This window comes from Aquarana catesbeiana, linkage group LG05 (genome assembly GCF_042186555.1).
Source record: "Aquarana catesbeiana isolate 2022-GZ linkage group LG05, ASM4218655v1, whole genome shotgun sequence".
Classification (NCBI taxonomy): Eukaryota; Metazoa; Chordata; class Amphibia; order Anura; family Ranidae; genus Aquarana; species Aquarana catesbeiana.
Window position 1 is genome coordinate 592,391,034 of NC_133328.1, and position 15,976 is coordinate 592,407,009.

General features: G+C 41.5%; 1 protein-coding gene across 1 annotated transcript in view; it reads right to left on the reverse strand.

Moving 5' to 3' along the window:
• Positions 1-3,196: 3,196 nt before the first annotated feature.
• KCNV1 (potassium voltage-gated channel modifier subfamily V member 1) overlaps positions 3,197-15,976 on the reverse strand; it is a 71,025-nt gene continuing 58,245 nt past the window's right edge. Inside the window, exon 2 of the mRNA XM_073632168.1 lies at positions 3,197-3,813. Within this exon, the coding sequence (XP_073488269.1) occupies positions 3,305-3,813 (509 nt within the window). The 3' untranslated portion in view covers positions 3,197-3,304. The remainder of the gene's footprint in view (positions 3,814-15,976) is intronic.

Consider the following 15,976-nt stretch of genomic DNA (forward strand, 5'->3'; position numbering starts at 1 on the left):
TAACTATAAGGAGGGCAGGTGTACAGCCACAAACCATGGCAGACTCAGCCAATTATAGTTGGCTTACAACTGAAATATAATTTGGCTGGGCTGATATACACTTGGAAATGTAAATATACACATGTTATCCTTTGCATAATTAAAGGGAAAGTATAGTGATTTTTGGTTAAGTTTCTTGTTTTTTTACATTGGTTTTATTTGAAAGTTTATAAAATTATATTTTATCTATATTTTAATTATTTGTGAAAAATCTTTTTTTTTTTAACAAACATTTTTTTAACGAACGAACAAAAAAAACATTACCTAAATGCCTGTTGACAACCCATATAAACTGGTTAATCTGGATAAGGCCCAACATTGTTAGGCTGGCCATATATTATACAATTTTCTTCATCAATTTTCTTTAGATTTACCTTCAACTATGTAGTGCAAGGGCCTGCCTGACTGCATACAAATAGAAAGTGTTTAGTTTTGACCTCATTTTATATGGTTTTGGTAAATCTAAAGGCAAATTGTACAAGAGAATTCTATAGTGTATGGCCAGCCTTAGGAAAGAGGAAGGGGGGGGGATCCCTCTTCTGACTCATTATGTTGTGTGTGTGTAATCTAACATCCAAATATTCAGGAGCTAGTCAGAACAAAGAAATAATTCATCTTCCAGAAAAGATTACGCCGTGACATTAAGTTCAGCACCTGGTGCCTGTAAGGCTCGGTTCACACTGCCGCAACTTGGGATCCAACTTGTGAGACCCCAAGTCATGTGACACATGAAATCCCATCTTAGTCAATGAGAGCTGTCTTAATTAGCACTACTGACGCCACCCTGACTTCAAAAAAGGTTCCTGTACTACTTCAAGGCGTCTTCTATCTGTCTTCTTTTCTCTTATTTTCTATACTTCAAAGTCGAAGTAGTACTCAAGTCGTCAGGGAGTCACCTGGCAAAGTTGCACCGCAAGTCACATGTCTTTCAGGTCGCAGCAGTGTGAACTGAACCTAAGGCCCCTTTCACACATACGAATCCATTATACAAATTCCGCTTGCTCAGCAGGGAGCCATCCGTTGATCTCTGCTGAGCCGGCGGATGACAGGTCCGTCTCCACTCACTGTCCAGAGATGGACCTCTCAGAACCCTCCTCTCCTCTATAGTGAGATCTGATGAAAATGGACCGCCTGTCCGCTTTCATCTGATCTGACCCGCCAGACGCATGGAAAATAGGACCACCATCCTTCTGGATTTAGCGGATCGGATGTCAGTGGACATGTCACCGCTGACATCCGTTGATCCATAGAGATGCATGGAGCTTCCGTTCAGGTCCGCCTAAAAAACCTGACCTGAACGGCCCGAATGTGTGGAAAGGGGCCTTCTGCCACGTAAACACGAGCGGATTTCTTGTCGCAAAAAGATATGACGGCTTTTCCGACGGGAGTCCGCTCAAGTATGCCTTGCATACACACGGTCACGCAAAAGTTCGCTGGAATAACGACCGTCAAGAATGCGGTGACGTACAACACTACGACGAGCCGAGAAAATGAAGTTCAATGCTTCCGAGCATGCCTCGAATTGTTTCCGAGCATGCGTAGGGATTTTGCAGGTCGGAATTGCCACAGACGATCGCATTTTCGGATAGGAACTTTTCCCGACCGAAAAATTGAGAGCATGCTCTCAATCTTTCGCTGGCTGGAATTCCGCCAGCAAAAGACCGATGGAGTATACACACGGTTGCATTTTTCGACGAAAAACTCTCATTGGTCTTTTGCAGGCCGAAATTCCGATCGTGTGTACGCGGCATTAGAGGTAAATTTGAAGTATTCATATGCAATAGGTCATGTTTGCTACTGTTAAAAATGTAAATATTTGTTCAGTCCAGTGCATGATACCTAAATAAATAAACAAATGCAATATATACAAAGACTCTACACATTCCCTTTCACACTGAGGCAGTTTTCAGGCGTTTTAGCTCTAGAAATAGTGCCCGGGTGCTTTCACACTGGGGCGGTGCGCTTGCGGGACGTTAGAAAAAGTCCTGCAAGCAGCATCTTTGGGGCGGTTTGGGAGTGGTGTATACAGCGCTCCCAAATGCCCCTGCCCATTGCAATGAATGGGCAGTGCTTCCGGAATTGCTGCAACACGGGCACTTTTAACCCCTTCTTTGGGGTTAAAAGCGCCCCGCTAGTGCCCGAAAAGTGCCGCTTAAACAGTGGTAAAGTGCTGCTAAAATGAGCAGTGCTTTACAACTAACACACGGACGGCCCCAGTGTGAAAGAGGTCTAAAGGTTATGACTATTTTTGCTGGTTTTGAACCAGTGTTCTGAAAGTAAAATGCAATCCTGACATGGAATGTGAAATTCAGAAGCACTAAACTGGGGCAGAATAGTAGCAGAGCCTTATGAGTACAATCCCTACACCACAAATCATAATCCTAATTCAAGCATTTTATATGTTGCAAGGAGCAGTGAAAATCAGCTCACCTATGACCTTAAAGCAGAGTTCCACCCAAAAATGGAACTTCCGTTTTAAGTGCTGGTGACCCCCTGACATGCCACATTTGGCATGTCATTTTTTTTGGGGGGGGGGGGAGCGGGTACCCTGTTTTTAGAGGCATCCAGCTCCCACTTCCTCCCCTGGCTGGAAGGAAGATCACCTCTCTCCCCTCCCTCCCTGCAATCTTCTGGGACACGTCACAGGTCCCAGAAGATTGCCCAGCCGTTCATAGAGAGAAGCGCGGCTCGCGCATGCGCAGTATGTGTCCACAGTTAGAATGCCGGTGCCGCAGAGAGGAGGGGGAAAGGAGCGAGGCTTCATGCACCCGCATCACTGGACCCTGGGATAGATGAGTGTCTGATTATTAAAAGTCGGCAGCTACACTTTTTGTAGCTGCTGACTTTTAAATAGGTGGAACTCCACTTTAAAGCATAACTCCAGCCAAAATGCTTTTCTTTTAGTTGTGGATAGACTTGGGAAAAGAAAATACTTCTGCCACATTTCTATTGCTTTCCATGGCCCCATTGGAGATGGTTTACTTCACTTCTTATTCCTGTGACAGCAGTAGCTGTTGTCACTTGGACATAAAGACAGAGACACCAAATACTAACCCTGCACAGTTTACTAAAAAACATACTTTCGGTACCCAGTGGAGAGATTTCCCATTACTTCCTGTCCCTACATAATGTGGTCACTGTTGAAATGCTAAATCATAAAAAGTGAGCAATTCTATAAGCATGTCTGGACACCTCACACTACCTGCAAATAAAAGACACAGAAAGGAAATTATACATTTAATACTGTATAAAAAAACATCATGGGTTACCAAAAATCATCTCCACCACTACTTCTCGTACTTGCTCGCTCTCTGGTTTTTAGTCGTAACATCTCCATGATACTTTTGGCATAAATGTCTCGCAGGTTCACATTTATGTCCGATTCCGTACTTATATTTTTCATGAGTTTCTTCAATGCTTCCCTCTGTCTGAGTGCGGCTTCTTTCATCTTTAATGTAAAGTAACAGGCAGCAAAGCGGTCATTTATAATGGCAATGGGCAATGCTAAGACTAAAATCCCCGACAAGATGCACAGAAAGGCAACGATTTTACCAAATGTTGTGTCTGGCCTGATATCACCATAACCAACAGTCGTCATTGAGGTTGTCGCCCACCACCAGGCACTTGGTACACTGGTAAAGGTTGTGTCAGGGACGTTGAATTCAACAGCATACTCCAGGGCGGAGAATATGGAGATACCCACTGACAAGAAGAGAAGTAACAGACCTACTTCTTCATAGCACTGGGCAATTGTCAATCCTAAAGACTTCAAACCTGCAAAGGAATAGTAAAAAGGTTATTTGGTACATATTGATTAAGGTGATTGTAAAGCTTGTTTTTTTTATTTTTATTTCAAATAACAAATATGTTATCTTTACCTGCTCTGTTCAATAGCATTGCACAGAGAGGCCCTGAACCTCCCCTTCTGGTCTCCCCTTCCCTGGTGATCTTGGCTCCTCCTATTCTGTGTCTGCCCCCATAGCAAGCCACTTGCTATCGAGGCAGATGTGCAGGCTCAATCCCAAGCTGGGCTACATTTTTCTATAGCAGTGTTTCTCAACTCCAGTCCTCAAGGCGCACCAACAGGTCATGTTTTCAGTCTCTCCATTATTCTGCAGAGGTGCTTTGATCAGTTTCACTGCCTTAGTAATTACCACAGCCGTTTCATCTGAGGGAAATCCTGAGAACATGACCTGTTGGGGCGCCTTGAGGACTGGAGTTGAGAAACACTGGTCTATAGACACATACACTGTGGGTCGGCCCCACCCCCACTTTCTCCTCACTGGAGTTGACTGACAGCAGCAGGCTGGCACTGCAAGCAGATCTAGCTCTGAGGAAGGTGGTACGTCCATCAAAATGCAGCGGGTTGCCAAAGTGGTGCATTGGATCAGGAAACACTCCACCAGCACTGGATCTGTGATTGGTGTGATACAGTGCTTGCATCTTTCTTCATTTGTGAGTATTTGGCTCATGTGTATATAACAATACAGTAAATCTTTTGGTAATGCACTAGGCATTTGCACCCTTCTGTTTGGTTTTCCTACAGTCCCACACAAAGATCTCAATGTATGTGCCAAACCTATGCAGATGCAATTTTGGACCCAAACTAGACAATAATGACCATAATGAAGGGGCACCATACCAGCCCTATCTTTATTAACTCTGGTTCCTCAAAGACCCTAAGACCTCGCCCAGCTGCAGTCACAAATCAGTAGTTACAAATAATACCTTATCAGTATTCTGTACACCTGGTCCTAGTCTGGAAAAATAATATAACTAAGGGCAATATGCTCATCTGACAATGCATCACACGTCTGAACACTAGGTGGTCTCTTAACCCTCCTTACTCCATCTCCCCTACTCTTCTAACACCACATGGAGCTTCAATCACTGGAAGTGTCTAAAGCCGTGTACACACGACCGGACTTTTCCACCGGACTGGTCCGACGGAACAAATCCGTCGGACAATCCGACTGCGTGTGGGCTTCATCGGACCTTCAGCTGACTTTTTCTGTCAAAAATAAGATGGACTTTAGATTTAGAACATGTTTCAAATCTTTCCGACGGACTCGAGTCCAAAAAATCTGTTCGTCTGTATGCTAGTCCGACGGAAAAAAAAGGACGCAAGGGCAGCTATTGGCTACTGGCTATGAGCTTCCTTATACTAGTCCCTTCGTACGTCATCACGTTCAAACCAACGGACTTTCGACCGGACTTTAGTCCGTTCGTGTGTGGGCAAGTCCGGTCGTTCGAAAGTCCATTGTAACTCCGTCGAAAGTCCGTTGGAAAGACCGTCGGACCTTTGATGCTGAAAAGTCTGCTCGTGTGTACGCGGCATAACTCCTCACACCACATCTTTCCCTGTTATTAACCATCAGCAGATCTGTCCTTTCAAATCCTGTCAAGCAGGACTTACGCTTATGCTTCTGTACCCAGCTCCATGGCCTGGCTTTCCCATTACTGTAGCAACAAGTGCTTTGCAGTTTGCAGTGGCTTGGAAAATATTAAGTTGCAGACACAATAATAGGATATATATATATATATATATATATATATATATATATTGGGTTTCATAATACAGCCCTGTTTTCTTGCTGGGTGAGCTAAAAAACTTATAACCTGTAAAGCTCTTACTTCAAATGCTTTGCATTTTCATTCCATGCTCTGTTGAATATTAATACATATGTATTTCCTTTTGACCGTGTTCTGCCACAGACCTGATCCTATGGGAGGCTGATAAGAATTTTAATAACTAGCTGCCTGTGGCATCAGCGTTGCAATAACAGGGAAGGTTAAATGATGAACAAATGTATTTAATAATAATTATTTTTCTCGTATATTAATGTTTCACAATCTCATGAGCAGCAGTCAAAAAGAAATGAATGTATTTTAATTATTTATGTTTAGGGCTATAAGAAATGAGTTATGGGTGTTTGAACTTTATTATGTATTTTTTTTTATTAAGAAATCATACCAAAGGCTATATCTACTGTTGTTGAATTTTAGATGTGATTTGAATTGTCATTATTTATGGGGTTGGACCATCATAAAAAATATTTGTGTGAGATAATAAAAGTGATAATCTGATTGAAAAAACACACAAACTGTTTTTTTTTTAATCTGCCTTTATTTTTATTATAATTATACTTAAGATCGTCTTTATACCGGAAGACTGTTTAATATTATTTCCAGATGAAGTATCTAGATATACAACCCCAATTCCCAAAAAAGTTGGGTGTAAAATCTACACACAACATAATGCAATGATTTGCAAATCTCATAAACCCACATTTTATTCACAATAGAAAATAGAAAACATATCAAATATTTAAAATGAGGAAGTTTATAATTTTAAGAAAAAAATAAGGTAATTTTGAAATTGATGGTAGCAACATGTCTCAAAAAAGTTGGGACAGGGCAACAAAAAGCTGACAAAATAGGTGGGACTAACAAGGAAGAGCTGGAAGAACATTTTGCAACTAATTAGGTTAATTGGCAACAGGTAAGTAACATCACTGCATTCTGTTTTTCTGTTACACAGCATCCCAACTTTTTTGGAATTGGGGATGTAGAATTTTAATTATGTAGCACTGACAATCTTTATTGTATTGCTTCACAGAGAACACTGAACTATTCACGTCAGTCACTGCACCCAAGAGAGGTCTATGCGTGATTCCCCAGTCATACACATTTGAGCGGACTTGCCCAGTGATTCCCCAGTCATACACATACACGAGTGGACTTGCCAACGGGCTAAACTCCGTCGGCATTTCCGATGGAAAGATTTATGCCATGTACACACGGGCGGACTTTTCGACCGGACTGGTCCGACGGACTTTCCGGCGGACTTTTGATGGACGGACTTGCCTACATACGATCACACCAAAGTCCGATGGATTTGTACGTGATGATGTACACCGGACTAAAATAAGGAAGTTGATAGCCAGTAGCCAATAGCTGCCCTAGCGTCGGTTTTTGTCCGTCGGACTAGCATACAGACGAGCAGATTTCTGGGTCCGGCGAAGTTACGACGTAAAGATTTAAAGCAAGTTCCTAATCTAAAGTTCGTCAGATTTTCGACTGGAAAAGTCCGCTGAAGGTCCGGTGAAGCCCACACATGATTGGATTGTCCGCTGGACTCGGTCCGTCGGACCAGTCCGGTCGAAAAGTCCGCTTGTGTGTACAGGGCATTAGAACATGTTCTATATCTGAGTCCATCGGAAATGCCAACAGAAAAAGTCAGATGGGGCATACACATGGTTGGAATGTCTGACCCAAAGCTCCCATCTGACTTTTTCTGTCGGGAAGTCAGGCCATGTGTACGCGGCATAAGTCCAATTTCAGTGGAAACCAGTATCTACAGCATTTTTTTTTTTTGGAAAGCATAAGGTTATTTAAAAATCCTGTCCCACGGGGGGGGGGGGGATTTCCGTTCACTTCCTGTCCCAAGGACACACTGGGAAGTGATCAGAAATGTCTTCACAATGATTGCAAATCCCCTTTTGTCACTAGAACAAATTTGCTAATTGAAGATATACCTCTCTCCTCCTGTCCTGGTTTAAAATCACTTTCTGTCCCGGATTTCAAATAAAGAGGCTGACTCTCCCCAGCTAGAACACAGATAACAATGACAATTTAAGGGAGGTGCTAATATTTTCCTACTCTGGTAAATAATTATGCCAACCTATCCAACTTCTAAAGCTGAAAACTTTTTTTTTTTAGTTTTTGGTAGGGAAATGGTTAGCAACTATGGTCTTTATTTTTGTCTGTGAGAGGGGGTTTCACATCTTCACTGTCACCTAGACTAAAGCCCTGTACATGGGCCAAATGTCGGGCGGCATCGGCCTCTTCAAAAGAACCTGGCCGACATTTGGCCCATGTATACAACAGCCGGTCCGACAGAAGTTCTGATGGCCCCCCTGCCAGAATACTCTGGTCAGCAGACCGGGACCTGGACGGCAGACCTTTTTCAGTTATGCCCCTTCAACAGAACCCGGCCCAAAAAGGTCTGTCGTCCAGGTCCTGGTCTGCACTCTCAGCCAATAGCTGAGAGCGCTGACCAGAGTGTTCTGGCAGGGGGGCCTTCCCCCTATCAGAACCCAATAGAACAGCAGGGGATATCACTGTACTAACATTGAATTGTTAGTACAGTGGCTCTGACCTGAACTGTATTTTTTTTTATTCGTTCAGCCTGCTGGGTTGATTGAAACAAACTAGCAGCGTGTACTAGGCTTAACAATAAGGAAACACCTGAAATTTGTCACTGCAACAGGAATGTAGATCAGGAATTATTAGTGGATTCCTCATTAATCTCTCAGTAGAGGCCAAGAGAATAACAACACAGCATTACAGTAACTCACAGTAACCAGAGTTTACTTGTTTGTGGTCAGATCAGTGAGAGATGTAATCTGATAATGATAGCTAGAGAGGAGAGGGGTACTACTGTGCTTTTATATTGTCTCTTATTATTCAACTTACAAATAGAATATATTATGCAAAATGCAAGCTAACACGAGTCAGAAGCTTACAATTAAAAAAACTGAGAGAAAAATCTACATACTTAGATATGCAGAAGATAGCATACCAAAGGCTAAACATAAGGATGGGTTGAAGAGCTTGTTTATGAAAGTAAAGGGGAAAGCCTAGAAGTAGGCTTACTGCTCACCATGAATAAAAAGCAAACCAAAATAATCCTCAGCTAATAGAGGGAAAAAAAGTTCAGACAATAACAAGATTTATTATCTTGTTTTTTTTTTTTAAATGGGAGCTGCAGTTACAAAATCAAAGACCTTTGTTTCTTGCGGAAAGCAGTGCCAAACCTGCACAAGATATTAAAATGGTTGTAAACCCTTAAGCCGCGTACACACGGGCGGAATGTTCGACAGAAAAAGTCTGATGAAAGATTTTCATTGTCTATTCCGATCATGTGTATGCCTCATCTGACTTTTTTTTTCAAAAATTCTGACGGACCTAGAAATGGAACATGTTCTAAATATTTCCGACGGAACCAATTCCTATCGGGAAAACAGACCAAAGATGACGCATGCTCTGAAGCAAGTATGAGATGGAAGCTATTGGCTACTGGCTATTGAACTTCCTTTTTCAAGTCCCGTAGTAAGTGTTGTACGTCACTGTGTTCTGGATGGTCGGACTTTGGTCAGACTTTGGTATGACCGTGTGAAGGCAAGACCGCTTGAATGGAATTCCTTCGGAGTTCCGTCAGAGAAACCTTCTGAGTTTGTTCTGACGGCAAAACCGGTCGTGTGTACGCGGCATTACAGACCACTTTGTGCTACAGGTAAGCCTATAATAAGGCTTACCTGTAGCTACCCAGGATATCTCCTAAACCTGCACACTGTATTTGCATGTGCCAATGTCATCGGCACATGCGCACTGACACAAACTGAAGCAACGGCATGTATGTGCATACTAGCTCATTATGCCTTTGTCTTGCAGGTGTTAGTTTCTTTTGTTTTTTTTTAAGTGGGTTTACAACCACTTTAACAAGCAAACACACACTTAAAAAAAATACTGAGCCAGTGCCCTCTCAGGAAAAACAAATGTCTGTGCAACTTTGATCTTAAAACCCAAATCTGGGCTCAAACTGCATGCCTCTCCTACAACGAGGAGCCTGTTTGCTAGCCTTTTTTTCATTTAGATTTTAGTTACACTTTTTATATGAAATAAACATAGCTATTACAGAGGTTGTACTATGCATTATCTAAACAAATTTTGAAACAAATGAGTAACACATATTGTATTCTTACAGTAACAAGCAGAATAAGAGGGGTAATACTGTGAGTTTTCCTGTACAAAGCACTGTACTTTAAAGCCACCCTTGTATTAACATGCAAGGTCCCACCATTTCTTAGCATGAATGTGTTCCCTCATGCAAGTGTACATTAACGTTAACTTTTAGACCAGAACTCCTTGCTTACTGCCACTGGAAAAAAGGCTGTTGTTTACAGAGCTCAATAGTCCAAGCTGATATTTACTCATGATGAATGGCCAAGAGGAGTATTAATAGAATCACAACTGCCAGACATGGGGTATCTCAGCAGAGAGGGCTCAAAGTAGAAAAATATAATGTGCTAATATATTTGCACCTTCACAAAAGAACCCCAGTGAGGTGAATTGTTGATGATTTGTTTTACACTGGAAAAAAAAGCTAATTTTACCAAATATGCAAGTGATGTGTTACATAGTAGGTGAGGTCGAAAAAAGACACAAGTCCATCAAGTCCAACCTATGTGTGTGATTATATGTCATTATTACCTTGTATATTCCTGTATGTTGTGATCGTTCAGGTGCTTATCTAATAGTTTCTTGAAACTATTGCTGCTCCCTGCTGAGACCACCGCCTGTGGAAGGGAATTCCACATCCTTGCCGCTCTTACAGTAAAGAACCCTCTACGTAGTTTAAGATTAAACCTCTTTTCTTCAAATTTTAATGAGTGGCCACGAGTCTTGTTAAACTCCCTTCTGCGAATAAGTTTTATCCCTATTGTGGGGTTACCAGTAAGGTATTTGTAAATTGAAATCATTACCCCTCTCAAGCGTCTCTTCTCCAGAGAGAATAAGTTCAGTGCTCGCAACCTTTCCTCATAACTAATATCCTCCAGACCCTTTATTAGCTTTATTGCCCTTCTTTGTACTCGCTCCATTTCCAGTACATCCTCCCTGAGAACTGGTGCCCAGAACTGGACAGCATACTCTAGGTGCGGCCGGACTAGAGTCTTGTAGACCGAGAGAATCATCGTTTATCTCTGGAGTTAATCCCCTTTTTAATGCATGCCAATATTCTGTTTGCTTTGTTAGCATCAGCTTGGCATTGCATGCCATTGCTGAGCCTATCATCTACTAGGACCCCCAGGTCCTTTTCCATCCTAGATTGCCCAGAGGTTCTCCCCCCAATGTATAGATTGCATTCATATTTTTGCCACCCAAATGCATTATTTTACATTTTTCTACATTGAACCTTATTTTCCATGTAGTTGCCCACCCCATTAATTTGGTCAGATCTTTTTGCAAGGTTTTCACATCCTGCGGAGAAGTTATTGCCCTGCTTAGCTTAGTATCGTCCGCAAATACAGAGATTGAACTGTTTACCCCATCCTCCAGGTCAGTTATGAACGAATTAAACAGGATTGGTCCCAGCACAGAACCCTGGGGGACCCCACTACCCACCCCTGACCATTTTGAGTACTCCTCATTTATCACCGCCCCCTGAACTCGCCCTTGAAGCCAGTTTTCAATCTATGTACTTACCCTATGGTCCATGCCAATGGACCTTATTTTGTACAGTAAACATTTATGGGGAACTGTGTCAAATGCTTTTGCAAAATCCAGATACACCACATCTACAGGCCTTCCTTTATCTAGATGGCAACACACCTCTTCATAGAAGGTTAATAGATTGGTTTGGCAAGAACAATTCTTCATGAATCCATGCTGATTACTGCTAATGATACCGTTTTTATTACTAAAATCTTGTATATAGTCCCTTATCATCCCCTCCAAGAGTTTACATACTATTGATGTTAGGCTAACTGGTCTGTAATTCCCAGGGATGTATTTTGGGCCCTTTTTAAATATTGGTGCTACATTAGCTTTTCTCCAATCAGCTGGTACCATTCCAGTCAGTAGACTGTCAGTAAAAATTAGGAACAATGGTCTGGCAATTACTTGACTGAGTTCCCCAAGTACTCTCGGGTGCAAGCCATCTGGTCTCGGTGATTTATTAATGTTAAGTTTCCCAAGTCTAATTTTAATTCTGTCCTCTGTTAACCATGGAGGTGCTTACTGTGATGTGTCATGAGGGTAAACACTGCAGTTTTGGTTACTGAAGCCCCCCTTGTGAAGACTGAGGAGAATAATAAATTCAATACCTTTGCCATCTCCCCATCCTTTGTAAGCAGATATCCTTCCTCATTCTTTATGGGGTTAATATGGTCTGTCCTCCCTTTTTTACTGTGTACATACAGAATTTCTTGGGATTTTTTGCTCTCCTCCGCTATGTGTTTTTCATGTTCTATCTTAGCTGTCCTTATTGCAACCTTACATTTCTTCTTGCATTCTTTATAAAGTCTGAAAGCTGAGGATGATCCCTCAACCATGTATTTTTTGAAGGCCTTCTCCTTTGCTTTTATATGCATTTTTACATTGGAGTTAAGCCATCCAGGACTTTTGTTCACTCTTTTAAATTTATTACCCAATGGGATGCATTGGCTAATGCCCTTATTTAATATGCTCTTAAAGCAAACCCATCTCTCCTCCGTGTTCTTTGTTCCTAAGATTTTATCCCAATTTATGCCTTCTAGCAAGGTTCGTAGTTTAGGGAAGTTGGCTCTTTTGAAATTCAGTGTCTTTGTATTCCCCTTATGTTTCCTATTTGTGTGATTTATAATGAAGCCAATCGACCTATGATCGCTGTTACCTAGATTGCCCCGTATATCCACATCCGTGATCAGGTCTGTATTGTTGGTAATCAGTAGATCCAGTAACGCTTTATAGTTGGTGCATCTACCATCTGACCCATAAAATTGTCCTGCAAGACATTTAGGAACTAACGAGCCTTAGATGTATGACCAGTCTATGTCTGGATAATTAAAATCCCCTATTATGATAACACTTCCCATCCTTGCAGCTAATCCAATTTGGGATAGGAGATCTGTCTCCCCTTCCTCCCTCAGGTTAGGGGGCCTATAGCATACTCCCTGTATTATTTTCCCCTTAGGAGCCCTACCCATAAGGATTCCACCTCCTCCCTCCTCCCTAGCTCCCTTAGTGATGTAATCTCTGACACTCACTTGTACATCATTCTTGATATATAGGCATACCCCTTCCCCATTTTTACCCTCTCTATCTTTGCGATAAAGGGTATACACTTGAATGGTTGCCAGCCAATCATGAAAGCTGTTGAACCAGGTCTCTGAAATCCCCACAAAATCCAAATCCTCCTCATACAACAGTATCTCTAGTTCACCCATCTTGTCCGCCAGGCTCCTGGCATTGGTGAACATGCCACGTAGTTTAGACCGATCGCATGTTATCCTCTTATTGGGTGTTCCGAGATTGCAACTAGGACTTGTTACTATACTTACCTTGAGTTTATGTGCTTTGGTCAACCTATCACTAATGCCCCCAGTACTACCCTCTGGAATATTTTCCACGCTGACTATCTCTACCTCTGGACCCTCAACCCCTCTAACTTTTTGGCCACCTTCATTCCCAGCTGATCTGCACCCTCCTCATTTAGGTGCAGTCCATCCCTTCTATAGTACTGGTTAACGACTGAGAAGTCGGCCTAGTCCTCCAGACTGGTGTTGGTGACTACTTGGGAATTTGTAATCCAAACAGTAAATCCAGGACTAAAAACATGGAAGTAAAGATCTTTTACTGTTCTCAATATTTAGAAAAGCTATAGTGTTTTGGTCATTTCTTCGTAATGCAGTACATATTTATTTGTAAAAACAAATATTAAAAATATTACAAAATAAAATATATATATAAAAAAATTATCTAAAACACAAGTTTCAATGTTTGAAACATCAACAAAGTCATTATAGTTTACTCTTAAACCAACCAGTAATTAAAGACTTTGGAACCATTATTATTAACTTTTGAAAGCCTGAGCAAATAGTCATTGCAATAAGACACTTATCCAGGCTGTTATAGTTGTTTTGGAAAAATTGGATTAATTTATCAGAAGAGAATGTTTGCTTTACAAATTTAAACTTCACTTAGCTTGAAGAAGAAGAAAATACTGTGTTCACCTCAACCATCCAATTATGTGCAAGCAAAAAACTGTTATCTCTGCTAAGTTTGCCCTTGATTGGGTATTTAAAGTAACATAGTTGACCTTATCCGCTAAGAAAAGTAAAGTTCCTCTTCAATTTAAATAAAACTCCTATCTAGCCTACAAGCTATTAAATAATTAAGTTCCGCTCATTTTGCATAGAGTTTTAAATATTTTGGTGGAGCTTGCAGTTATAGTGATATTCTGAGGTGCTGAATGAAAGTTCAACTTGTTTTACCTATATCCCCAGCAGCAACGTTTCCATTGCAACCCTCAGACATTATGGCAATAGAGTAGGTGTTGTATACCTCCCATGCATTCCTCCTTTACGTGGGTGGCAAATAAGGAATATTTAGGACCTCTAACCCCCTTGCTGACTTCCAAATCCCCCCACCCCCACCACCAATGGCATCCTACAATATCAGTGATGGGGAATAGGCCCACCCACTGCTGGCATTCTACAGTGAGCTAACCAATTCTTAAAGTGGTCCTAAAGGCTCAAGTTTTTTTATGCATTAAGGTAAAAAAACCTTCTGGGTGCAGATCCCCCCCCAGCCCCTCTTATACCTACCTGAGCCCCATCTTGATCCAGCAATGTGCATGAGAGCAGCGGCTCTCCTGGGTCTCTCTCTCTCCCCACTGGCTCACCAGAAATGGCAGCAAGTGTTTTGGACCAAGTCAAAATGTGATATATTTGGCTGTAGCAGGAGGCAGTTTGTTCGCAAAGGGCTAGAGAGTGGTACAATAATGAATGTCTGCAGGCAACAGTGACACATGGTGGAGGTTCATTGCAAATTTGTGGCTGCATTTTTGCAAATAAAGTTGAAGATTTGGTCAGGATCAATGGTATCCTCAATGCTGAGAAATACAGGCAGATACTTATCCATCATGCTATACTATCAGGGAAGCATGTGATTGGCCCCAAATGTATTCTTCAGCAGGACAACAACCCCAAATATGCAGCCAATGTAATTAAGAACTATCTTCTGTGTAAAAAAGAACAAGAAGTCCTGGAAGTGATGGTTTGGCCCCCAGAGAACCCTGAACACAACATCATTGCCTCTGTCTGGGTCCACGTGAAGAGACAGACATTTTTGAGGCCATTGAAGATCCATTGGAAGTTCTTGAAGATGTTTACCCTACCTGCCAAATTCCTTCAATAACTGCATGCAATGTACCTAGAAGACTTGAACAATTGATTCTATTTTAGCAACGGCAAAGGGTGATCACACCAAATACTGACTTGATTTGGATTTCTCTTCTGTTCATTTACTTTCCATTTATTTTGTTAATTGATAAAATTAAACTATTAACACTTCTATTCCCGAAATCATTCTTAATTTACTGCATTTTTTCACACCTGCCTATATATATATATATATATATATATATATATATATATATATATATATATATATATATATATATATATACACACAGTATTTCATAAAAGTGAGTTACATTTTTGTAAATATTTTATTATATCTTTTCATGTGACAACATGAAGAAATGACAATTTGCTACAATGTAAAGTAGCGAGTGTACAGCTTGTATAACTGTGTACATTTGCGGTCCCCTCAAAATAACTCAACACACAGCCATTAATGTCTAAACCGTTGGCAACAAAAGTGAGTACACCCCTAATTTAATTATTTTTTTAAATTGGGACCAATTAGCCATTTTCCCTCCCCAGTGTCATGTGACCCATTGGTGTTACAAGGTCTCAGGTGTGAATGGGGAGCAGGTGTGTTAAATTTGGTGTTATTGCTCTCACTCTCTCATGCTGGTCATTGGAAGTTCAACATGGCACCTCATGGCAAAGAACTCTCAGGATCTGAAAAAAAGAATTGTTGCTCTACATAAAGATGGCCTAGGCTATAAGAAGATTGCCAAGACCCTGAAACGGAGCTGCAGCATGGTGGCCAAGACCTTACAGCAGTTTAACAGGACAGGTTCCACTCAGAACAGGCCTCGCCATGGTCGACCAAAGAAGTTGAGTGCATGTGCTCAGCATCATATTCAGAGGTTGTCTTTGGGAAATAGACATATGAGTGCTGCCAACATTGCTGCAGAGGTTGAAAAGGTGGGGGTCAGCATGTCAGTGCTCAGACTATACGCCGCACACTGCATCACATTGCC